The sequence below is a fragment of the Monopterus albus genome, unplaced genomic scaffold (assembly GCF_001952655.1).
Source record: "Monopterus albus unplaced genomic scaffold, M_albus_1.0 scaffold197.1, whole genome shotgun sequence".
Lineage (NCBI taxonomy): Eukaryota > Metazoa > Chordata > Actinopteri > Synbranchiformes > Synbranchidae > Monopterus > Monopterus albus.
The window spans coordinates 520,820-548,511 of NW_018128077.1; the positions used below are offsets into that span (position 1 = coordinate 520,820).

Below are 27,692 nucleotides of genomic sequence, written 5' to 3' on the forward strand. Positions count from 1 at the left end.
TCAAAGAGGTAAAAAAAAAAAAAAAAAAAAAAAAAAAAAAAAAGATGTAGAATTATTTTACTAATTTGAACAACAAAGCTGAGTGCTCATTGTGCAGGATGAAGCTACAGCTCTCTTTCCAGGGTTCTACCGGCACAATGAGGAGTCACTGCAATCCGTGCCACAAAAATGTGGCACCCAACCAAAAACCAAATGGCAAACGCTTTATTTGCAGAGTCTCAATCTGGACAGACTAAATGAGGAAAATCTAAGTCAGGAGGATAGAGCTCAAACCTCTGTCAAGGCAGCTCACTGTCTGTAATGCCATTACACCAAAATGCAACATTCCCATGATAGATTGACCCTCATAATATGATTTTCTGACCATGAAAACCTACTTAGGCTAATTAAAATATATCATAGCTCAAACCATCTTGTTCTTAGGGCAGCGAGTTTGTTTTGGGTGCTACTCCTTCATAGTGCAGCAAAATGTACAGTAGCATTAAAGGAAAAAATAAATATTGCGTACAGTTTAAAAATTAGTCACAGATTTGCAGCAACTAACATTTTACACTACTGAGGTGTTTGCTTCATTTAAATCAGCAGACAAGTTATTAACCACATTGCATAAATGCATTTGTTCATTATCTGCAGCACTTATTTCATGTGAGCCATAAATCGTAGAACTATCGTGCAAAAGGACCTCCTCTATCAGTAGCAGCATCAGCTTTACTATGATTTGACTTAACTAAAGCACAGTCTTCCCATGTTTGGGTTTGTTATCAGCAGAGAACAGATCGTGTTCTCACTCCATTCAAAGTGCTCCAGGGTACGTACATAATATACACTATAAACACCAAGACACCAGGCTGACAGATATTCTGGGCTGCATACGAGGCAGCTGCTCTCTTGCTGTTCTTCCAATGTGTCGAAAAAAAATCTTATATCTCTGCCATCTCATATTATGTTCAGTGAAGATTTCTGCAGACCCCTCACATCCTGGTCACTAACAATTTGAACTCCTCCCCTCTGGACGGCGCTACAAGTCACTGTATGCCATGACAACCAGGCACAAGGACAGTTTCTTCCCCCCAGGCCATCACACTTAACCCATGACTGTATAACAGAACAACCACCCTCAGCGCAATACCTGTAAATATACCTTTGTATATATCTGAAATATATCTGAACTGCATCTAAAGTGTGTGTATATAAATTTCTATATTTATAGGTACTTTATTTATATTTTCCTAATGCACAGTCCTTTTTCTTGTTTACACGTTTTCTTTTGTTTTCTCAGCCTTATCTTGTTTACTCATTTACTGGTTGCCTTACAGAAGAACATTGTACATGCACACGAAGAGCCACTGTACTGAATTCCTCATGTGTCCAACAAACCTGGCCAATACAGCTGGTTCTAAATGGGTGGCTACAGCTTGTGGGTCGATTAACATTGTAGAGGGCGAGGGTCTGCTTGAAGTAATTCGCAGTGCATCCAGAGACTGCACGTATGAATCACCTTCAAGAGCCACCGCTGTAACCAAGATACACAACTTGTATGAAGACGAGAAGCTAGAGTGGACAAGGCATTGGGACAGACAAACACGGCTGTGCTCACCGGGGACTGCTGGACTTCTCTCAGTAATCAGTTACCTCAGTTACAAGGAACATTTAGAACCAGTGGTAGAAGAAATACTCGGATCCTTTAATAGTAAAAGTAGCAATACTACAGTGTAAAAATACTCCGTTATAAGTAAAAGTCCTGCATTCTAAATGTTACTTAAAAGTAAAAATACAAAAGTATTGATATCAAAACATACTTAAAGTACTAAAAGTAAAAGTCCTCATTAGTCCCAGCAAAACGCGCGGCAGTCCTGTCTTAAAGGTCATGATTTTACCATTTACTATATAGTTAGCTCACCGCTTACCTTGATCAAGATCGTACTCCTCCATGGTGCTGACAAAGTGAGGTCTGGAGTAGAAATTATGTGGCCCTGGTTGCTGGAGACCCCCCAAGCTGAAGAGGCTTCGGTCATTCATGGCACAGCAGGAAAAGGCCCTCCGGCTCGGGATACATGGGTAGCGTGTCCAGCTCTTCATCTCCAGGTCAAAAGCCTCCAGCGCCGTCACCGGCATCTTTCCCTGACGACCAGCTGGAGAAGGCAGGACAAAGTTTACATTTCCAGACATATTAATGGTGATATTATGTTCACAGAGCTTATACAGTACCAGTCAAAAATATTAAAATGCCTTCATTTTTTCAGTTGTTATTTGTGTGAGCCAACACACAAACACGTGTCAGTCTTTCTGCAACTGAAACAGACGGCACTGTTTTGCAGATGTTCCCACAGATGTGTTCCATCTCTAGGGTGCTTTGCTTTCGCTCTTCATCTGCAAAGTCTGGACACTGTGCAGCCATTCCATCATTTGAAGCCAACCCTCTTGTTCTTTTCTCCTGCACAGCCTGGAGGTGTTTTTGGTTCATTATTCTGAAAAAGTCTGGCTTTCTTTGCTAACTGCCTTTCCTGAAAAATGCTTCCGAGGGTGTAGTTCCAATTCTTCCTTTGTACAGAGAATCTGCTGTTGTAAGTCATCAAAAGCTGGGACACCTGTAGGAACTGTTTGCATCAGTTTTTAAAGCTTCATTTCCTTCCACTGCTGCAGAAAAGATGTAAGTTAACATGTTAGTTGATCCCAGAAGAAGGGATCTGCATGCACCAGTTCCTAAACAAAATACATTTCTAGGAATATCAGTACATGAATAAAGCATATACACAGACAAAATTTCTGTGTGACATCGTTTGTCCTTGTTTTACATTTCCTGTTTCTTTTCATTGCTTTCAATCCCCTGTTCCTCTCACAGAGTTTCCCTGGCACATTGAAATCTGTCAAGCGCACAGACCAGCTCTGGGACCACATTTCACTTTGGACTGAAAGCGAAGCACAGCAGCAGGGTGCTCCTCTAGGACGCCAACTAGTTGTTTCCTTCCGCAAATCATAACCTAACTTTGTAAAATACAACTTTAAGGGGAAGGCAAAGTGATGAGAGAGAGAGCATACAGTATAGCAGGCAGTAAGAGTGTGAATGATGGAAAAAGGGGGGAGAGGTTGAGGGCAGTGAATGGTGAGAATGTAAGAATGGTGGCGACGGTAAAAACATAAGGGCAAAGAGGGAAGTCACGTGAGGGAGGTGGGGGAGAACTAGAAGGAGTGTGACAATATCAAGAGCATACTACAGAAACCAAGAAATGGACGAAGACAAAAAACAAGGCAATGACAAAGAAACTGTGCAAAAGCAATAGAGGGAGGAGAGGAGAATGTGGAGGAGTGAGAAGAAAGTGGAAGAGGGTCAAACAACGTAGGCAGGGTGGCATGGAGATCGATAGCAACAGCGAGACAGAGTCGAACTGAGTGGGAAGCTTCAGAGTCAGAGAGGTGTGAGAGAAAAGCAGAAACGTTCCAACTGAAAGATCTGTTGATTACAGAAGAATATACTGTGTATGATTTTCGCTAAGGCTCGACAGTTCACGTCCAGTTTGAGTGTTACTGCAGTATCCCACAGCTAAAGGAACGGTGCTCCTTCACCACAGTGAACTGAAGTCAAACTTGAACCCTCATTCAAAGTCGTACATTTGTAATAAAGCTTATAAACTAAAAATCCAACAGTATGTCATGTCGTATGGCACGACTTTAGTGCCATTCTCAGGTTTTTTTACTTCTCTAATCAAAAGATGGACACAAAATTTTGTGCAAACCTTAATGGTTGGTTCCTTAATGATAAATTCTACTGGCTTCTGGCTGAGTATCGTCATCAGCTACTAGATACATTAGCTTATACCTGAAAAACTAACTGAATTCTCATCAGTCATCATTAGCTGAATCCTCATGCTTACACTTTTCTGTTGTATGCTTTTCCCACTTTGGCTCAAGCTACAGCAGCCACTTCTTGGATCCCTCCCAGAATGCACAAGAAAACTGCCAAATGCTGTGTAATGATTTGTGTCCTACAGTCCTCAGTGGTTGTTGTTGCAATAATATAATATGTTCCTACTGTATATGAAGTTGTCTTTGCTGATAAAGGTACAAAATGCCGGCTAGTGGAAACACTAATATCCATTCTGATTTACCGCCTTTCAGTTGCACTTGTGTGCTGATTAGCAACCCTAATTGTTTGCATGCATGCGTACACACAGATTTTAAAGCAGTATGAAGCCTGATAAGTTACGTCATTTGCCAGTGAATTCGCTGTTGACTGGGAACACAGAATTTAAATCAAAGGGGTCTCGGGCACCTACTGACCCCAACGAGTAGAGAAGCAGCTGAAGAAGAAACACAAATTTACAAGGAATCTTTTAAGTACAGCAAGCGGGCAGGGATTATATTCATACTGCATGACTGAGAGATAACGAGCTGGTTTTCTCATTTTAAAACAAACCATGTATATCACATTATTCTGTTTGCTCATCACTCAGAACTCTGTGTGTAATGAGAGTCACACATTTAGTCTCCCTCAGTGTGTGTGTGTGTGTGTGTGTGTGTGTGTGTGTGTGTGTGTGTGTGTGTGTGTGTGTGTGTGTGAGTTCACTTTGGAGAATGTGAGTTCACTTTGGACTAGCCATCCTTCTCTGTCCCTTGCATTTGCCAGGCATCATTAGCTCAAGCCACCAAAGATGAATTAGCCTGTACTGACCTGCAGAGCAGTTATGGATGTTTTGTTTGGAGGGCAGACTCTTTTTTTGACTGCATCACATTTATCTATTATTTAAATGATTGTGTGAGTTTAGGAGAAGATGTCTATCTGCTCTTCCACTAACTTCCACACACAGTGCTGTCCAGGACACAAGTCTGAGCTGTAGTGCACAGTGATTCAGAGTAACCACCTCCTCTTCTGGCCGTGCTGCCAGCAGCAAAACCGAGGCCATGCCATGCCCTGAACTACAGATACAACAGACAGTGTGATTATTTTAATTGCAGTGTCATAGTCCAGGAGATTTTGATTCACAGTGGAGAAGCCTGATTATACTGTAAATCAAATCTGCAAATGTTTAGCTGTGTACTGAGCATAGCACAGTAACCTCGAACAGGGGAACCATTAGCCTTGCTCCAAATGTGACAAAATCCACCTCCCAGCATGGTAGTGTTTATCTTGTTTTTAAATATATAAAGAAACATAAGCTTACAAACAATAATTTGCCATTTTACAGTAGACTGTGTCAAAAACTGCTGCAGCATTTGCACTAAATCCAGGCCTTTCAAAGGATGATGTCAAGTACAGCCAAAAACAACATGTCGTAAGAAAAACATGCCCATACACTGACAAAATGGCAAAGGTTCTTTAAATGCCAGCCCATAACACAACAATGTTCACATTTTTATTCACATAATTTCACAGTATCACTTTACTCCCATTTGAAGAGCTTCCTTGCTGTTTTGTCAGCGTGCGGGACCTTTTTCCATATGTGGAACAGTTGGCTATGTGCCAAGACTATTCCTTGACAAGGCACGGTAACTTTCTAGGTTAAATTGCATGAATTATTCATAAATGTCACCACTATTGGTGTTTTTATATCAGCATGGCTGAGTCTGCTTTACTCAAGCTGAGCCAGACAGAGCCAGCTCATCAAGACACACGATTGGCTGAAATGTTGTGCCAAGGGAAAGTCCTTACACATTTCACAGCATTCAATTTTTATCCTTACTTAATTGCAGCAAGATCTGAAAACAGAGTCTCTCACTTGGTCTTCTGGTGAGGGGTTAAAATAATGCCTAGCACTAAGGACTCCATGTCGCAAGCTAGCAGCACCACATGAGTTATGTGTCACCCCCAGGTGGTCAAGATGAGGACGATAAACAACATGTTTTATGATACAGCGGAAACACAACCATGCTTACTCGGGAGCAGCTCAGCACAGCTCTGTTGTGCATGCCTCAGCCTGGCAGGGCCGACCCCTGCTGATGGAAAGACACCATATGGTTGATTGAAGGAGGATTTTAGAAACTGATAGCTAGTTTCAGGGTGGTGATCGGGTTTTGCCGTTAAACCTTAAGAAGATGTCTTAGCTAGTAAAGACATTAGTAATGTGTAAATTGGTTGGTAGGAAACATCTATACAGCAGTGATGTCCAATCAAGAGCAGCAAACTATGAAAACAGGAACAAACAATTATAAACAGGTATAACTTCTAAAAACTGTTTTAGAGGCACATAAGATACATATTTTGTAAATGTGTTTATGTCTGTTTATGCTGGTAAACATGGAGAAATCTGTGTGATTCAGCATTTTAGTATTCAAACTGTATAAAATTACAGGTAAATAACAAATTTTATTATATTATAGAAGTTAATTCTGCCATACCTCCTGTGTTTTCAGGATTTCTAAATGCAAACTGTGTTGTCATATTGATGAATATGTGTTTTCCTTGTGCTTGTGTCACAAAGAGTCATTAAATTCGGCCGGTGGAGTGTGCGAGAGGAAAAAAATAACACTGATATGAAAATGACCAAAGCTGCCGCTTATAGCTACATTATGCAGAATGTGGACTGTGTTGTTGCTTGTAGTGAAACGGAGTCATCTCTTTGTAAAATACTTCTTCGGTGCACAAAAACAGTCGTAGCCTGCCTTTCAATTTCTGTCCCAATAGTGGTGTGAAATTTTGACAAAGTGTCAATGAGTGATAACAGGTCCCCAAAAAGACAGCAAGGACAAATGTAACCTCTGATCACAGATGGTACATAACTGGATGACAATAGTGCTCTCAGTGAAATAACAAAACACAGACTCTGCACTGAACAGACATTTCCTTTTTTCTTTCCTGCAGAGCCATCTTTAACTCCAGCTCTGTGCTTGTGATCAATATTGTACCAAGATTGTGAGACTCCTCAGACCTGAGAGACACATTTTTGTCTTCCCATCAGTTCCTATCACAGCTCTAAAACTGCCAGGCAGATAAAGTCACAGCTAAAAGGCTGATGGTTAAAACAGTACAACACTCACACCTCCCTAGACTCGTGGTTCAATGGATGCATGTGGGAAAAGAAAAACAAAGTAAAGCAGAAAAATACTACAAATGTCTGAGACTGAAGAGCACAAAACATCCTGTTTCTTTTTATCTACTCTATATAAGCCTTGAGTGTGAATTAGCGCAGAAGTTCAACATGTTCCCACTTACCGAAGCCTAAGGTCTAAGGCTCTTCAAATATATTGTCACCAGCTGTTGAAGTCCTTGAGAAAGAGACAAGACATGGTCCTGCTCACTCCACACAGTTGCTAAACTGAACTCTCAGGTGATGTCAGAGAGACTGTGGCTCATTTGTAAGAAAGAAGAGACACCTGTACGCTCAGTTGGCAGTATATTCATTACACCAAGCTAAAACTACTGCAGGCTAATTTAAAGTTCCAGGGAGGCTGTAGTTTGTGCTGTGGTTGAAGATAATGTTGATGCTTTTCAAAACGTGACACTAGTCCATCAAGTAAATGTTAAGATGTTACACTAAATAAACAAAAACTTTAAAGTGGCACTCATCGGAGTTGGTCTGGTTATTTGGCACCCATGAGTGTTAATGCCCAATTTTGTAGTAAATAATCTAATAAAGACCTCTCAGTCTAGACCACTGCCTGTATAAACAATGAACAACATGACAGCTCTCAGAAGTGAAGCCACCATGACTCAATCGCCCTCTGGTGGCTGGTTGCAGTATAGGTCGGAAATACCACCCACTCCATGTTAGCAAATGGGATACAAGCCAAAATAAAAGCTCAAAGTACAAATCAAATACATTTTTCCCAGAGGTGATTTCTATGGTTTTTGGTAGATATTATCATGCTGATGTTTGATAATATGTGGTTATTTTTCTGGTATGTTTGCTTGTAGTAAGTTATTTGGCGATATAAAAAAGGGCATATTTCAGATGACTTGACAGCTTTGATACAATTCTATCTGCCAATAATCCAGGACTTTACCAAGTCCAGCAGTCACAGACAACTCTGACCTTTCAGTTTTTCTATTGGTGCTCTGGGATTGCCTTCTGTTTGAATTTGTATGTTACTTGATATTGTAGTGACCTCCGGCGCGGAGGAGAGGAGCGAATCCTAACCGTGCAGCTAACTAGCTAGCGGGGTGCTAGCACCTACATAAGGCTAACACTGTTGCGACTGGGCTCCGTGCACCGCACAGCTTTAACAATCCCTCGAGGATCACACCTTCCCCTTATGTCACTGGCACAGTGTGCACCCTCACCCTGAAATGCTCTTCAGTGGCGTAATTCACTGTTCTCATATCACAGCAGTCAGCCAGCTCTCTCTTGTCTTTATTTTCTCAGTCACCGGCAACAACAGACTAACACACACAAGCATAATACAGCGAAACACTTCCAATCGAACAGCAGTCAACAGGTTCGAGCATCGAATGCTCGATGCAACCCAACACACGCAGCATGAACCCAACAGTCATTTTTAACCCCTCAAAATACAACAATAACAAGAACCGTAAAACACAATGACTCAGGATTATACCACAATATTACGCTAAGTATTTACACATTCGCATAATGCTTGCCGCTGTCACTAACCCTCCCGCTGGCTGGCATAGTCATCACAATATTTTACTGCCGTGTGTTCAATCTGTATTTTTAAAAACACCAAAAATCTCCCTGATTTAATTTTGAGGCCTAAATTAATTCTGGGAATCTCCTGGTCACTCCTTGAGGGTTGGTAACCCTGTGTCACTCAACTACTTGGTCACTACTGCATCTGGTTGCAAAATCTTAACATGGCAGCTGCTGCATTCACAATATTTTGGCTTCCCTTTGCACAGTGGAGGAAAGTGGTGACACACTGTCCATCTTTTATATACAGTCTATGGTCTGGACCAAAGAGGTGGCTCAAAACTAATACAGCATGTACAGTAAGTTAATTTTACTTTTGAGAAAAACTAAAGTAAAAACATTTAGCAAAGTAGCACATCATTTTTATTGATTATTTCAAGCTGTATATTTATCTGCAAATCTACACAGCAACAAACTGCTGATTTATTTATTTGGGAATTATTTCAAAGAGAGAAACAGATGAGATCATGTCCTACCCATCAAGTAAAGTTTGTTTCCTCTCATGAAGGGCGTGGCTCCATACCGCGGTGTGGGCATAGAGGTCATCGACTGCCATTGATCCTTCTCTGCCTCATAAACCCTCACCAGGGCCTGTGGCGTGGTGTCTGCTCCCATACCACCAAACGCATACACCTTCCCATCTGCAGAGACACACACAAGACAGCCAACGGTTTTTCAAGAGCTTATCATTTACTCTTTGGTCAATACACATTTTCTCTCAAACATCAGGTTAACAGGAGGTGATTGGGGGGAAAAAATGTTGTAAACACCTGTCTAAGCAGCCAGGGAAGCTGATGCATCAATGTGCCATTTTGTCCCACCATTTCTGGCTTGGCTGTCAAGTCTGCTATCTGTCTCATCTGTCTGCAGTCATCTTTATGGCTTGGTCTGAGAAACTTCCACATGACCCGCAAATGACTCTCTCACAAGGGCACATGAATACACCCACAAATACTGCAGTCACTAGAGTATACGGACAAGCGAGGGAGAGGGAAAGTGCTGAGCAAGCAAACACAGTGCTCCTGTTGAAAGACTGCAGTGGGAGAAAAAGGGGGGGAGAGGAAGAAAGGAAAGGACAAAGCGGAACAGAAAGGAGAGGAGGCTACAAGTTACAGCGTCATAGATGAATAGCCCATTAGCTCTCAGTGAATTGTCACAACTTAAATCTCAAGCAGCACGACAGAGAATAACGGACAGAGGTGGGAGTTGGCGAGAGGAGCGGGAGAGGGTGAGAGTCTCAGTCACCCAGACAGATGACAGACCCACAGAGCTGTGACTTAAACTGTGATGAATAAAGCAATAATAAATCTGTCACTCAAAATGCAGCTCAACACCAGCGCCACTGCTGCTCAGCTCAGCGGTTGTGGCTGAGCCAATCAAATTTTACCACTGTACATTAAATAAATGACACAGCAAGGGCCCTTTCATCACATAAAGCATATCGTGTATGCATATATTTATGTATATACTCCTCAACTTGAGAAAGTCATTTTCTTCCACCTCACCAGAGAACTCAGTGTTTATGACTGAGCTCTCTCAGCCATAACACCTGGCCAATAAAGCAGATTCTAATAACATTATGACCACTGACAGGTGAAGTGAATAACACGGATCACCTCATTACAGTGGCACCTGTCAGTGTTTTGGGGTATATTAGGCAGCAAGGGAACATTCAGTCCTCAAAGTTGATGTGTTGGAAGCAGGAAAAATGGGCAAGTGTAAGGATGTGAGCGAGTGCAGTGGTCAGTACATACCAACAGTAATCTAAGGAAGGACAAACAGTGAAGTAGCTACCCCATCAGGGCTAGCTAGCTTTTGGTTTTTAGTTTTAACTACTACTTCAAGTTCTCCATGAAGGACAGACAACACAGGTTTCGTGTGACCCACAGACAGGTCCACGTTGCCCCCCACACCGCCAAGCATTTGTTATGCTTCTCCGAACACAAGCAGTCAGTATCACACACTCTTCTCCCAGTCCCTGGTACCTCCAAGTTGTGAACAATGTCAGGCTGTGATCTGTCGAGTACCAATGTGTAATCTGTCATATCCCTCTTCCAACAATTTATGACCATAATAGTGTAATCTGACATAGTGACCATCGTGTCAGATAAATAAATCGTGTAGTCTGAAACAGGCATTACTTACAGTTTTCACTCCTTTTACATACGTTTTTCACTGAACGGTCAACACATTTGTGATCTTCCTGACAATAGAACTATGGAAGCAAACCGATTCACAGAAGATGCACAATGAGCTGCAGAATGACACGAGTGCCAACTGACTCCTGTGTCCACCGCATTAGGCAGGTGCTCATTGTGTATTAAACAGGACCAAATGTACTCTGGAAGAAGACAGAGGCTTGAACCTCTATATACATTACATGCATTTTCACAACTGGTTACACCTGATTGGACTATGATCATAGTGCCAGTCTATCATAGTCCAAGTGAGGGGCCGATGCTTCTACATCAGACATCAGATCTCCTCATCCTGTCACTAAGTGTGAACACAGCCACCCTGAGAAGGAAACTCATTTTGTCTGCTGATCTCATTCTTTTTGCCCTAACCCAAACTCACAACCATAGTGGAAGCTGGGACATACACTGAGAACTGCACCTTCAGGCTCAACTCCTTCTTCGACTCATCTGTCAATATCAAGACCCCACCCCATAGAACTGTCATTTCCTGCACTAGTTCCTTGCCTGCCACACAGATGAAACTCCACTAGTTTGCAGAACCAGTGTCCAGCATGCCAGAGCCCACATGGTGCCCCGTCCAGGCCAGGACACTTCAACACAATCCACAGAAGTGGTTTAAACCATTTAGTCTGGTCCATGATGTGGAACCAGGAGCTGCTGCCCCCAACAACACAGCTCCAGGAGTAGCATGAACATGCTATTTGTTTGTGTTCTCTCAAAGGCACCCTGTGTTTTTTTTCTCGTAACAAATGCAATTATGTTTACATATTGTCCCTGAGGTCTGACATGTGTTGAGAGCATTTTTTCTTCATAAAACATTTACAAAGCAGATTTTTTGGAGTATTTTAAAGTCTGCATTGTATAAACCATATTTATTTGCTGGCAGTCTTCTTCTCCCCCTTCTGTGCTGGTACATTGTTCCATCTTTGGTGCTTTAATTTGCCTGTACTAAAATGGGGGAGTTGTTCGAGCTGTTTAGGCTACCTTAAAAAAAAGAATTCCCCTTTAAGGCATTTGTGCAAACAGGTTATTACATCTAAAGGTTACAGTAGTTTTCTTACCACTTGATTTGCTTTGCTTGTTTTTGTTATTTGAATGACTGTAGATACTTGACATTCACTATCCACCCACACACTAACCTGTGACCTGCAGCCTTCCAATTAGTGTGTGTGCACGCGCGTGACTAAACCGAGAGTACAATCTCCTCTTATTAAGGAAACCGCTCTCTATTCTTTACCTGTCACCCTGGGAGACACCATAGCAACCACAGCGTAACCTACAGACACTTATTATGGGGTGGCAGAGCTAAATTAATGTTCATTAGCTAAAAGCTAATTAAATTTGCTCATAACACTGTTGATCATACAAAAACAATGACGCACAAAACCGCAAATGCCTCAGCAGATGTGAAGGACAAAGTGGATGTATGTGACTTAGATAAGTTAGGCTTTGTATCTTTGTCCTTCTCTTTCATAACTGTATTGTGTAGAGTCTGATGCTTTGATTCCTCTACAGAATGACATCTTTCATCGCTCTTTGTGTTTCCCTCATTTTTGTTGCCGAGCACCCTCATCTTGCTGCTTACTTTCACTTTGCTTTCATCATTTCCCATCCCCTTTTTCTCCTATTTGCTCTATGATGGCTTCATCTGTCCTTTCTCAGCCTTTTTGTCTCTCTTGCCTGTCACTGTATCCTTTTATCCCTCCCTCCTGTCTCTTTTTCATTACTCCTTATCTATTTGCATCACTCCCTAACGCAGCGTTAAGCCCTGAAACTGGATGCTCTGCTATGGTGACAGTACAGAGATCACAGAAGATGTGGAATTGTTACATGTTATTCAATGTTATTTTAAATGGATTTTTCAGACACGCTGTAAATTATAACTTGTTTCAACTTAAGTATGAGTGAAAGGGCTTCAGATTTTGTTCTAACAATCAAATGTTATCTTCTATCATTAAGTCTAACATGTTGTGTAAACTAAACTGGGTTTGGTTGAGTGAGATTTGTTAATGTATTGAATTCAACACTAACCATCGTGGTCAGCACTGCTTTCATTATTATGACATGAAACAACCATGACTTATCTTCACATGTATTAAAGACACAGTTTCCATCATAAATGTTGTCTTCAGACTACAAAAAAACAAGTGTGTGGACAGCTTGAACTCTCAAAGAATGCATGCTGGGAAACCTGCTGGTTTGCTTGTTGTACTTTAAAAGCTTTATTTAATGAGTTGAGTGAACCCTCAGTAGTTCATTTATCTCATCCTTTCAAGTCAAAAGACTTGAAAGTCAGAATGTTTGTAAGTTCTGAATCAGTCTGGAAGTAAAACCTTGAAATTTTAAGTTGAATCAGCTGGAAAATATAAAACCTAAATATTTGTGTTTAATATCAGTTTATATTAGTTGATTTTATGAAATTTAGTTACAGCACTGTGGAAAAGGAGGAAAAGAAAGAAGCATAAATACATGAGGAAAATTAAACAGTTAAATAATTATTAAAAATGATTTATATATAGTCCTCTTTTAATTGTGACCCTTTGCTCTTCTCCCTCTCTCTATGAGGCATCCAGCTTAAAACAAACATAAATGCAATACATTTGTTCCCTGCCAAATTTAGATTCATAATCAGTCAGGCTGTCCGTTTATAGTGCCATGGGAGAACAGGACCCAGCTAACATTTTTCTAAAGATCACTGTAATAACTCATTCAGATGTCTTTAAAGTTGAGTGTTGTTACAGGCTTTGTTCACTTTGGAAACATCTGTTTACTGGCAACCTGTTGGTTTGTTAAGTTCAAGTGAGGCTAGCAGAGTGTTTATATAACCTGACAATTGATTCAATCTTTGGACCAGTGTTCTTATTTTGAGAGGCTTCCTGGAGCCAGGCTGAGTCTGGAATTTAAATACAATTAAAATGAGTTAAAGGACGTCAGCAAAGTTAAACAGAAGAGCACAAGCAAATAAGAACATTTGAGAACAGAAGTTGAGGATGGATACTTCGAACCTACAAACTATAGACTACATATTCTAATAATCTCCTGGTACATTTTGGAAGAAATGTAATTGCTGCTTGACTCAGGATCACCAGTAGTAAGTGCAACATTCCTCAAGCTGAGCGGTCATACAAGAATTCAAAGGGCACTAAAGACCACAGACCAGGGTTCGAGTCCTGCCTAAAGGGGCAGTTCAGTTTAGTTATCATGAATACTACTCAACTTGTGGAGAAAACCACAGGGTGGGCCACGGAAATGTAGGCCGCCTCCAATACCCAGGTTCTTAGGACTCCGGGCTACTATTTCCGTGTCCCACCCTATAGTAGAGTTTCTTCTGTGGCTCTGAAAGAAGAACAAAGCAACTCATCATCAGTCATGAAAGCACTATTTGTTACTTTCTACCTCTGAAACGTAGCAGGGGCAAAGATGTCCCATGCTTCTGTAAATACAGCCGATACTGCTGCTGACAGATGGAAGACGATCTGCCACGGTGACATTTAAAGAGCGCTGCACTCCTCCTGATGAACACCCATCAATAGCAGACGAGTAAAAACCTCCAACCTGCTGCTTGCTATAGTCACCATGCACTACATATGGACTGAAAGAGAGAGGTCTCATCTTCCTCACAAGGACAGAAAACTGGCCGCTCAGGATCCTTCTTTTGTTTTTCTTTCCTTCTTCATTTCCTTTCTCTTTACCTTTCTTTATTTCTCTTTCCTTACTTTTGTCAGTCTTTCCTTCAGTCTTACTTTTTCTTCTTTCTTTTTCATTCCATATTTTCTTTTATAAATTTTTACCTTATTTCCTTCTCTCTGTGCTTCTTCCTTCTTTCTTTCCCTCTGTCTTTCTGGTTTTAGACCAGGCAGCTGTATTCACTATGTATAGCATATTAAACAGAGGCAATTCAAAGTGTTTTAAAATATTAAAAATAAGAATTAAAAACCAGAATAAATTAAGACACATTTTTAAAAAAATAAGCATTGTTATTTACTTATTTCTGCTTTTTCTTCCTTCTGACCTTATCTTTTTCACTTTATTTCCTTCTTTTTCAACTTTCCTTTTTCTGTTTCCATCCTTTTTCCACTCCTCTATTTCTTCAGAATGACTGACAGAATGACACTGTAGCGTAACATACACTGACACACAGTCACACAGGGGGGTCAACAGGAAAAGGTACAGCATACAGTATGGTGGAGCACTGGCAGTGGCGTCTTTAGTGAGGCTAAGGGCCAATCAATAGTCCTGTCAAAACCTCCAACTGAAGGCCGCCTTGAGGAAGGTAGAGATCAAAGTGTATTTGTCGGCTTGAAAGAACTCGGTCCATTGAGAAGAAAAGCAGCATATAAATAGCTGCCACACAAAAGCGGCAGGCTCAGCACACTGGGTTTATATTCACAGTGGAGGCAAAGCAGCAGAGAAAGCAGCTTCCATTCAGGTGCTAATGTTACTGGAGAAAATACAGACTTACAGCAACAGCCCAAGTGCTGGATCTATTATTTCTCCACGCTGCCCATGGACTCGACAGAAAGGGTCTAAGAAAATGCAGCACGGATATTACAAAAGTATCGAGTCAGTGGTACGTTATATGTACACTCAGTTGGCAGTTTATTAGGTACACCTAGGGTGGCTCAAACTAATGCAGTCTAATGCAGCAGTCCTGAAGTAAACACTCCCTTCATGAAGGCGATAATGTTTAGCTTTTGTTGCTGTTTTAGAGCGATGTTGATTCTGTCTGCTAGTGGGATTTCTCTGGCTCTCACACAGTTACTGAGGCGATGATATAAGATCCAAACAGCGCACACGTTCACACAGCGTTATTTAACACAAGTGTTCACCAATACAAGGATATTTCCAAACATGGATCATACAAAGTTACAGGGACACTTTTAATCATAGTACTGCCCCTTTATTCACCTCATACACATGCTTAGACACACAACAGAGGCTGGATACAGGTGTTACACTGTTAGGAAGGGATCTAAGGTTAGAGTGTGGGTAGACACACAGAAAGTCAGGCATCAGCAAAGTCCATAAATAGTGCAGCCCAGTGCTATCAATAGCTTTAACGGAATGTTGGGGATAATAATGGGCATATAAGGTGTCATCCCATGCAAAGGGGAAGAATCATCCAAGATACAGTTTGAATTGAGCGTCTCAGAAGTAGGGAACCCCAGCTGGCCACATTCTCACAGTGACATGTTTTTGGACATACTTTTAGGAGATGAGCATTTGTATCAACATTCCTAACTCAGGGAATTACTCTTTCATTCATTCATTTTCTACCGCTTAGTCCCTGAACGGGGTCACGGGTGGGGCCGGAGCCAATCCCGGCCGGCAATCGGGCAAAGGCGGGGTACACCCTGGACAGGTCACCAATCCATCGCAGGGCTAACACATAGACAAACAACCACACATACACGCACGCACTCCTATGGGCAATTTAGAGACACCAATCAACCTAAGCTGCATGTCTTTGGTCAGTGGGAGGAAGCCGGAGCACCCGGAGAGAACCCACGCAAGCACGGGGAGAACATGCAAACTCCACACAGAAAGGTCCCAGGTGGGGCCCCAAACCTGGAACCTTCTCGCTGTGAGGCAACGGCGCTAACCACTGTGCCACCGTGCTGCCCTGGGAATTACTCTTGTTTCCCCCAAAATGTAGGAGGGCTCCTAACTGGTTAAGAGCTGCCAGGACAAGGTGTTCAGGCGGAAGTGTGCACATCCATATGAAAAGAGATGTTTTGCTAATACTTAATGAGCCCAAGCTCATTCAAAGACACTACTGGGACAACGCTGCAATAGTTTTTAAATAGAAGGAAATAGTGACAGATGTGTGAGATGCAACTGCTCTGTCAACAAGGGGATGATGCAGCTTTGCAACAGTGATAATTTGGGCCTGTTACAAGTGACATCGTTCATGATGATACATTAAACTTTGATCACTCTTATAGTAACACAATGCACAGATTTGTTAATTTTGCCACTGCTCAGTGGACAATTACACAAACCACTCATTTCCCTGGATTTGCTGGAGTGAACACATTAAAACAACAGGAAAATAAATTTATGAGGATGCTTATGAATCAAACACTATCACAGAACTAACACTCAAGCTGTTACAGATGCAAACTACATGACCCTTTTAGTGGTCAAATGGCCCAGACCCACGTGTGCCAAGAGTCTCCAAGTGAGGATGGACAAACCTGTATTTGAACAAGTGCTCCTCCTAGATACACAGGACTATGATAAGATTTAAAAAAAAAAAAAAAAAAGATTCAATAGTGCCAGCGCGGACAATTTCACACAGCTGAGTGACATAAACTTACAACCTTGTACAGAAATGGTCTTGGCGTAACATGCTACTACTGATTTTAATCATTGTGTTATCTTTTGTTACCTATGCTGGTTTTAAACTTCAAGTGAAAAGTGAAGTTGCTGTCGGCATTTCAGTTGTAACACTGCATAAAACTACAAAGCTCAGCTGTCAAAGACACTACAACACTGATACTGACTTTGCAGCTCTGGGCGTCGGGCTAGTTTCACGGTACATACATTAAGCGATTGACAGTTGGTAAAATCTATGCATCAAGATTTGCAGGAATGTGCCTGGAAGAGAAGAAAGTGTCAGCAACCACTAATGTAATCAAAGGTGTTTATGAAACTTTTATAAAATGGCTTTGCAACAGCATATATAACATTGTTTATAAAAATTCCACAGTTTCCATGCATACCATGTTCTCAATGAATAGAAATGTATGCTTAACTCAGTAGCTACAGCATACTTTACAGTTTAATTTCCAACAGCTCACATGCATGTTTATAATACAGTACATAACAAATGATTATTAGTTATAATTCCTACTCTGTGCTACAAGTCTGTGCAGTACATTTTAAAATTCCAATGAAAAAAATCTTACTGCCTTGTCTACCAGTGAGGTTCTACTCATTCACACCCAGTGAAGTTTAATGAAAATCTGTCTTTCCCATCCACCAGTATGTAGCTTTTATTAAAGATTATTAAAAGTCAATATGATTTGCAATTACTGGTGCCAGAATAAACAGTTTAATAAGCTACCTTTAGATGACATAAACTGAAACTCAGCCTTATTAAATGTCTTTCATTTAATGAGGTTTAAGCCAAAGCTAGGCAAACAATATATTCGAAGGTCTAAAAACAAAATGACAAAAGGTACAGAAATGAGTGAGTGAGATGAGTAATAGTAAATTAAATCTGACTTTGTTTAAACAGTGGCATAGGTTTTACTGGAAGACATGCATGTACACGAGGAGTTCAGCCCAATAATTCTAGACTTTTGTATTTTCATATAGGTATTGTAATTCCATCCTGCAACAATGCTGGTTTATCCACAGGGATCCCAATCCTAAATAGTTACAGCACTTGGCACAAAGTGCAGTTTACAGTGGCACTGGGACAGGCCTTCATACGAAGACCAATGATGTATAGCTGCAACATAATGTGAGATTTCAGCAATTAGTTGTGGTCAAACTTGTACTTACAAGTTTGAGCTGGTTGTTCACCACTGCCAGAAAATACAACACAGCAACTTTTCTGTCAGTATAAATATAGTCACTGTGTATTTATTTACAGGAGGAAAATAAGGATGTTGGAGCTAAAGAGCTCACTAATGGTCAGTACCACTGACATAGTTCACATTATAAACTGGATGTTGACAGCCACATAAAAACAAGGCTCGTGTACTGTAGAACCCAATAAATATGACTGTGACATCTGGTCAAACCCCCACACAGAGAGATGAATGCAAGTGGAAGCTACTGAGCCTCATTCTGCATCAAGCTATTTGAACAGAGCTTGGTCTATTAAACCTATAGTAATAAATAACCATATACAGCAGGTCGCTGTTTATCATTATGTAGGTAACTACATTTCTACATAATTACATCTCTAGTCTTCTCCAATGTAAAATGTACATTAGTATACATGAGTTTTTTGTTTGCTTACAAATGATTATCGATATAAACTGCTGTTGTCTCTGACTTACACATGGAAAAAAATGAGCCCTGCATTGGATACTAATCCTGGAAATTGTTGTTAGTCTTAAATAAATTGAAACAAACAGCCTAAACTAATCAAACATAAAAAAAAAACACACACACAAGCCTGCATTTTTCATAGCACCAGTAAAACGATGTCCCTCCTCAATGAACAATAATAAAAAAACTGGCCCTCAGCCGAACCCACACGCTGCCTGGCTGAAGTGTAAAACCTGACGCTGCCGAGTTTCACTTAGCAAGCCAGACACTAAACATAACACTTCGTATGCAACTACACATGGCAACAATGCTTTAGATCATGTCACGAATAAGGAATGAGTTTTAATGTTAAAAGAAGTCAGCTTCCCTCCAGAGCCCATTTTAATATTGACCAGTTTCTGATGCAACCTAAATGAGAACATACCATTTGACATACAACAATTTTGTGAAAATATTTATGCATGTTTGACATGCTGATATTAGTGTGTATTTATAAAAAATATATATTTGACTACAGAAAGAGAGAAAATACCATTTTGACCTTATAGGTCAAACTATTTTTATATTCAGTGCATTGTTTTATTTCTCTCTTCCACTCACACACACACACACACACACACACACACACACTCCACCCTGCTTTAACTACATCTTGTTTCATGTGCTGCCTTATGTGTGCTCATTTGTTAAAGACTGTGCCCTTGTCTGAAAATCAAAAAAGCAAGAAATAAATGTAAAGGGAAAAAAAATCAAGTTTCCAGAAAGCAAAATATTGGGTGTGTGACAGAATTTTTAATGCCTCCCTCTACATCAATTTAAATTCAAGTGATCAGTTTCAGCAACACACTGATCTGTACTTTCTAGGGAGTAAACTGGCAGTAAAGGCCAATACCACCCTGGCAGAGTACAGTATGTTCTGCTAGTTGCACTTGTCCACACCACTGAACTGGGTGGATGAATCCTGATGTGGCTCTGAATATTTTGCCACCCCTCATCAGCTTTGCCACAAAAGTGACAAATTTCACCCCCATTATCTGGTAAACCACTGAAATGATTCTACTATCAAATCTCACCTGAGACTCCGTTTCTTGATTTGAGCAACGCAACTCAATAGTTTTTTGAAAGATCGACAACAATACCCTATATACATTCTTCAGTAGCGCAGCATTTTAGCCACCAGGCTGGCACTCACAAAACCTTTCGTCAGTTTTGCAGCAGCCTAATTTATATGCACACAGAACTGGAACTGGTTGAATGAACCACAAAATAGACTCTAACTTCTGATTGAATTTAATAACACTTTTCCAAATGAACAGTTGAATTCATAAGCACTAATGGTCAATTAAATAATTCTCAACGTTTTGCTACAGTTTACAGTCTTGTTAGTTACAACATTTATGTCCATTTTGCTGCATAAGGCACATTACTGAACTCACTGACTTTACAGGTGAATCCCAATTTCATTATTTTATCATTCCTCAGTCCTCAATCTTTGCTTGACCCAGAAGTGGTTCTGGTCTGTCATGATGAAGGATGTTTCACAGCTTGTATTTCTGCTCTGAGCAGCGAGGACCAAGGAGCCTGCTGGAGGAAATCTAGCTTTGCACTTACTGCCACTGGTTTTTACACCAATATACAACACTGTGAAGCTAAAATCTACTTTTAACACAGTTGTTTAGGAACTGACCAGTGCATTAAAAGCTGGTGGCTGCTGGGAACAGGAGCAGCTAGGCCCTTTCACAAGGATACCAAAAGGGAAGGGATAGTGTTTAGAGCAGCAAAGGTTTTAAAGAAACAAATAAAAGGAAGCTGTTCCATCCTTCCCGACTTTTCCAATTCCTTCCTGTCATGCTCTCTCTCACGTAGTTAACTCACAGTCTTGCAGCACAAACTCTTTTCTAACCACCTTACCCATCGCTGTTGCATCATTTAAGTGTCTTCTTGAAAGAAATGATTCACATGACAGTACTGCACCTGTGGCTCTCTGGTAAGGCAGGGATTCAAAATCATAATTACAGTATCTGCCTGTGGCTTCCAGGCTCATTGAGCTCTTTACGACTCTTGTTATGTGGGCACCTGGCAGCAGTGAGCCCATCCTCTACACCTCAACTTGTGGTTTAGGAAATCGGGCACGCAGGAAATTAGCTTTCGATTTGAAGCCCAGTAAAAAGTTGATTTGTAGTTCACAGGGTGACTGAGTAGACATCACATTAGGTTTGGCAGGAAACAAAGACAGCTAAGCAGGGAAAGACTGTGTTAATTACTGCCGCTGTGTCAAAGATGGAGACAACCACCACCCAATGAAAGAACACTGCTTGAATTTTTCTAATTACTTGATTTAAAGCATAAAACCAGCATTTTCCATCTGACTAAAGTTAATTCCTAAGGCAGTGCTGAGGCTTACTAGGCAAAGAGCAGAATTTGTGCCATCACATTTACTCTCAAGTCTTAAGGGCTTTGGGGCGCATTAGGCTTTAGCATCACCGGAGCGAGACATGCAGTGCTACTGTACTGTGTTCAGGGATGTTTCAGCATCACCCTTCTCCGTAAAGGGACCATTACCTCCTAAAACACACTGAAAATCACAACATTCACTCGGAAAATGTCATCACTGACTGGCAGCAATTTTTAGCAAGATACACGTGTGATGATGTGATGACTGTTCTGCATCAATTTCAATCTGTTCAAACACAAATGAAAAACATTTTTACTTCAATTTCCAGTTTTCACAAATAATTCATATATGTGATTTCTCTGATACTCAAAATCCTCAAGTGATGACAGTGAAGTTAAATAACTTCCCTTTCCTGTAGATTCTTCCCCTTTTATTTTTATGTATTATGATGTCCTTTGTTTTTAACCTTGATTTGTTTATTTCACTTCTTTTAAGCTCAGACCTCATTTGATCTTAAAAATGTAACTACACCCTCAAATTCTGCTAGAACCATCTCTGAAAGAGCAACGACTGTACAGTAGAAGACGGTGCTCAATGAAAACAACGGTGTCAAAAAGTCAGGATTCATACAGTGGGCACCATGATTGGCAATCCAGCCAACACTCTGAGGCATTTCAATCTGGACCAGACACAAAAGTTACTAGTCTTAGAGCCACACTGCTAAGTAACAACTTTGTACACTGCACTGCAAATGTGGGCAAGAACGGTGAAGAACCTGTTACCAAGACATCTCCAATTTAAAACGTACTGTTTCTAATAGAGCGTAGCTGTGTTCACTTCATCATCAGCTTGGTTTTATGGTTTGAATGTCATGTGTTAACAGAACCTAGGTGTTAAAATAACTGCAGACAATCTGGTGAAACTTCTGGAGAGGAGAAAAATATGAATGCATGGGACATGTGTGTTTGTTCAGGTTTGTTTACCAGAGCTGGCAAAATATGTTATAAAATTGTTCCAGCATTTTAAATGTATGCAAAATGTATGCACACATGTCAAATGCAGAAGTTGAGCAAAAAAAAAACTGACAAGGGGAACAACATATTTTGTGTGTCTTGAATGTCTGTGCAGGCAGAGGCAGAATGGGGCTGGATAAGGCCTGGATAAAATAAAGGCTGTTCGACACGGAAAAAAAAGAAGGCAGGGCTGAGAACTGGGAATGGAAAACCTGCCACTACCTGGGTGTTTCTAAAGTGAAACTGCAGTGCTGTGTAAAAACTTTGTCTCGTACCCTGTAAGTTTCACTGATTTTAAACCCACTTTAAATGCACAATGAAGCATCAGCAGGATCAGCAGCAGGCACTGAACTCAGCTGACAAGTGATAAAGTGCTTGTCGTCAAAGTGAAATGGGCTGATATTGATATCTGGCAGCTTCTCCTCTCTGCAGATAAACCCATGGAGAACATTTAATTTCCAGATCCTTCATTTACTGCATTGCATATCCTGTATAGCTTTGAACTGAGTAGGAGATGGCTCAAAACTCTGGACGAGGAAACTGATTTGGCTGTAAACTCCCGTGCTTTGACATGTGATGTGGCGCTTGAGCAGGGGAAGGTTAGGAATGGAAAACAGACAAAATCTTTCTCCTCCTGCAGGAGATGCACTAAAGTAAGTGCCTGATATCTCCAGTGGGGCTACTTGGTTACCAAACAGTAGAGGAACTGTCAGTAAGAGGGCGAGTGCTCAGTCAGCCCTCCCTGGTTAAAGAAGTGCACTAATGAAATCCCACTAATGATTTAACTGGCCACAAGCAAGAACCACTCATGCAAACATATATGTAACATTTCTTAAATGACTCATCATGTTCATCAGTCTGTTATGTTTGTGTTTAGAGAGTTTCTGCTTTTGTGAACTGACACATTCGCATTTGCACTATGTTTGATTTGGATATTAGTCAACAGCAAAACCACCTTGACAGAACATGTCCCTGCACTTGCTGCTATTACATATTCTCATTTCAACCCAAATAAAATACATTTTCTTGTTGTCTTTCAAATGAAATGTCTGCAGCTACGTGCATATACCACTTTCTTTTTATTAGTAATTTCTTAAAACACATTTCTACTTCGATGGATCCATAAGAGCAGCATCTTTCTAGCTCCACAGTCTCCAGCTACTACTTCCCCTTGCACACTCCACTAATCAGATTTCCTACACAGCCACTGCTGAAACAGTCTGGAGCAAAAGTAATAAGTGCCTGTGTTTGTTAACTGCAGTTTTAATTTGTGAGCCTTATACAAAGCAGAGCATTATTGATTCTGCATGACGGTATGAGAACAGGTTTTGTCTAGCTACTCCAGAGACATTGAGAATATGTAATTGTAATAAATTGCAATGAGCATATTGCAGATACCAAAAGGTTTGTTCATGATTTAATGTTTTCTAAACAAGTGAATGCAACATGAATCACTTGCTTTCTTAGCAAACAATGTTAAGAGTGAGAAATGCCAAAAGCCTTGTTTTTACTATAACTAATGATAACTGATGTACAGAGATAATGCTAGATTTGTCAATATTGGTGGTTACACAATCAAAGCAAACAGGCACATAAAACTGCCTCCACAATTAACAGGAGACTCACTTGAAGAGCATATGACATAGGAGTTCACAGTCTGAGAGGCATATGACTGAATGTGTGTGTGAGACAGAGGCTGGGGAATTGTGTGGATACATACTGTACATCTCAGTGAGGCACAGTGTGTGTATAGGTGTGACAACAGTGATAAGATACAGAGACAAACCAGCTGTGACGTTGTGCAGACATGTCCTTGTTTGTCACACACAAGGTGGTGTACATAAACCTGAAGTGACAGTTTGGTGATGCAGGTCACAGCAGTGACACACACTCGAACCCTCTCGCATACCCACTTTCCATCAGTCTTCATCTGTATTCGTCTTCCTGTTGTACATATAATCAGACAGGCTTGCTCCCCTCACCTCTGTCTCTCTTACTGAAGGAGACACACACACACACAATATAATTTCTCTGATCTGTCTCATTCTGCAGAAATGACAGTGGTGATTGTGTTGTGTTGCCTGAGCTGAGATAGCTGATGACAGGACAGTGATGTGGAAAGCTGTGGTAGCAGGCTTTGTCTCATACAGTTCAAACACAGTGCCAAAACATCATCATCGCCCATCACTATCCACATGTCAACACTGGCAAAAATAGAGTGCAACAGTCTGTCTTGCCTACAAAACAAACAAAGTGCAGCGTGTTCTTTCATGAAGAATAATCGGAATCGAATATAAATTTTCAAACATTTATTGTCATAACTAAACAGACCATCGAATAAAGCAATTTACAGAGCTCTGGGTTCCATCTCTATCTGAAGCCCTGACCTCAACAGCAAAACCGTTCAACTCGTCTTCAGGACGAGAAGGAACGCTGTCCTCCTCCATTCAGTTGTTTTTATACAATTTCAAATGTGCCCTTGTAGGCTGGTCCGGTCCTCTTGTGCTGTTCTATTGGTCCATCTATCCATCCGTCCTCCTCCTGCGTCTTTTTTGCTCCAATGGGAAAAGCAGCTTCCTAAAGATGGAGGAAATTCTACTGTCTGAATTCCTACACTCACTTCTTTCTTTGTTACACTATATGTGACATGGCTTCCCGTTTGGCTAATTAAACTGTCTTGCCTGTGTGTGTCTGTATATTGCCCTGCCTTTGAAGTTGTCTTCCTCTTGTTGGCTTTTAGATCTAATCTCTTGTTTATTACCCTTGGTGTCCCAGTGACCCCAAATTCCCTGGCCTCTTCAGCCAGGTGGTAATATAACTTAACTGTGGACCCTCTTTGCTAAAGCTGTAAATCTAATGAGAGTCAGTGTTTTAGTGAACCAGTCCCCTTGATGTTAAACAGTGCTCCAGTTGGCTAACACAGTAAATACTGACCAGTGATTCAGTGAACACATAGAATGATATACTCAACTAACTATGTAAACATAATTGTAACATATGTATAAGTAAGCAAACTTATGTGTGCTCTAAACTAAATCTTAACTATGATAGAATTACCATACGCAAACAAAGTAAACACACAGGTTGACTAATCAACAAGCATAATGTTAATCTTCTACTAATTAAGTTCTTAATTCATCAAATGTTAGAATCAACTTTAAAGTAGGACTTTGTTAATAATTTTACCCAACAAAAGTCACTCACATGGTTTGCATATTCTCCTGCACAACACAATGAGCCGAACTGACAGTGGAAGGAGACAAACATGAGAACCAGACAATCGTGATGCCTGATCACCATGACGTAGCCACATCTGAAACTATTAGCCCAACAAGTTCACTATTAACACATAGCTTGCCCATGGTGGTCAAAGATGAAATTATCGCTTCTTTGCAAGTTCATGCTTGTTTAGCAGGTGTTCTGATGCTTGTCTATGTTTTACTGCAGGTACAAAACCAAGTATAGGTGTTGTTAATTCGTTAGTTTCACTTCAGTTTTACTCCAGCCCCTCTCCTCTCCAGCTCCCTCAAACTTAAAAAAAAAAAAAAAATCATTTTATTTAAATTGAAACAAACACATTAACAAAACAGTACCGAACATGGGAGACAAGACAACAGATACATGACATTACAAAAAGATATAAAGTGTTTTACAAGATTGTAGTATGTGAGGGTATTTCCAACAGTCAATGAAATGCAAGAAAGGGAGAAGGAGGAAAAAATAAATAAATAGTTAGCAATAATAATAATGATGATAATAGTACTACTAATAAAATCAGCTTGATAAATTTTTAGAGGTTGGTGGAAATGTGCGTGGCCTCAGCCCCATGTGGTTTAAGTTGAAATGTGTTAGAAATGAGTTTGCAATAACATCTTTTCTGTGACCAGCAACTTACAACTTATACAATACAAGACCATTTACAGGACCCATATTACACAAAGTAAAATGGTCAAAATGGGTTTGACTCACACAGACATCTGCTCACAATACATTCTAGGTTGCACCAACAATTATTTTCATGCTACGTGGACCTGACAACCAGTTTATTCCCTCTGGATAGCAGTGACAGAGAAACTCTCCACCATCTTGGGCTGTAGAATCCCTCCTCATCCATTACTTTGCTTACTCGGTAATATCATAGAAATCGACCACCTACCAATTAAACACAAAAACCCACTCCTCATTTCTCTAGCTATTGCCAAGAAAACAATCTTTCAAAACTAGAAATAAAAAAAAAATCTCTACACATAAACCACTGGAACAACCTTCTGACAGAATACATCACATTACAGAAAATGACATCCACTCATAAGAATAGTTTATCAGCTTTTAATGACACATGGAACTCATAAAATGATAGATTTGTGATTGACTTGGGGGGCAGTTTGCCGGAACCACAAAGACCCTAAATCAATCACATTTAGCATTATGGACACATATTCTGCCCACATATTTTCTGTTGGGCTGAGGTCAGGGCTTTGTGATGGCCACTCCAGTACCCGGACTTTGCTGTCCTTAAGTCATTTTGCCGCAACACTGGAAGTCTGCTTGGGATCATTGTCCATTTGGAGCCAAGCTTCAACTTCCTGGCTGATGTCTTGAGTTGCTGCTTCAATATTTCCACATCATCTTCCTTCTTCATGATCCCATTTATTTTGTGAAGTGTCACAGTCCCTCCTACAGCAACCCCCATGCCTATATAGAACTCGTTTTACTGTGGATATAGATACTTTGGTACCTGCTTCCTCCAGTGTCTTCACAAGGTCCTTTACTGTTGTTGTAGGACTGATTTGTACTGTTCGGACCAAAGTATGTTCACCTCTAGGAGACAGGACATGTCTCCTTCCTGAGGGGTATGCTGGCTGCGTTGACCCATGGTGTTTATACTTGTGTAGTATTGTTTCTACAGGTGAACATGGTACCTTCAGATTTTTGGAAATCGCTCCTAAGGATGAACCAGATTTGTGGAGGTCCACAGTTTATTTTCTGAGGTCTTGGCTGATTTCTTTGGGTTTTCCCATGTTGTCAAACAAAGATGTACTGAGTTTGAAGGTAGCCGACATCCATCCATCATCTATAATGCTAATTGCTGAATAGGAATACAGGGCAGCTGGAGCCAATCCCAGCTGACATTGGGTGAGAGGCCGGGTCCACCCTGTACAGGTCGCCAGTCTATCACAGGGCTGACATGTAGACAAACAACCACACACACTCCTTCGGGCAATTTAGAGTCACCAATCAACCTAAGCTGCATGTCTTTGGACTGTGGGAGGAAGCTGGAGTACCCAGAGAGAACCCACATAGGTACAGGGAGAACATGCAAACTCCGCACAGAAAGGCACCGGGTCGGCCGGGACTTGAACCCGGAACCTTATTCCTAAAAATATTCCCAAAACAAATATAAAAAAGGAAGTAGGCATGGTGATGTCTTGAAGAGTAGAAATAAATCTACTTTACACCTGGGTCTGTTTGTGTAAATTACTGAAACAGATTTCAG

The 27,692-nt window shown here is 40.7% G+C and overlaps 1 protein-coding gene across 4 annotated transcripts in view; it reads right to left on the reverse strand.

Annotated features, from left to right (window-relative positions):
* The window catches only part of klhdc8b (kelch domain containing 8B), a 160,972-nt gene that overhangs the window by 46,954 nt on the left and 86,326 nt on the right, over positions 1 to 27,692 (reverse strand). For all 4 annotated transcript variants that reach the window (XM_020617921.1, XM_020617920.1, XM_020617919.1 and 1 more), the window contains 2 exons: positions 9,059 to 9,223; positions 1,908 to 2,132 (listed from right to left, as the gene is read on the reverse strand). In XM_020617921.1, coding sequence (XP_020473577.1) covers positions 1,908 to 2,132; positions 9,059 to 9,223 — 390 coding nt within the window. The remainder of the gene's footprint in view (positions 1 to 1,907; positions 2,133 to 9,058; positions 9,224 to 27,692) is intronic.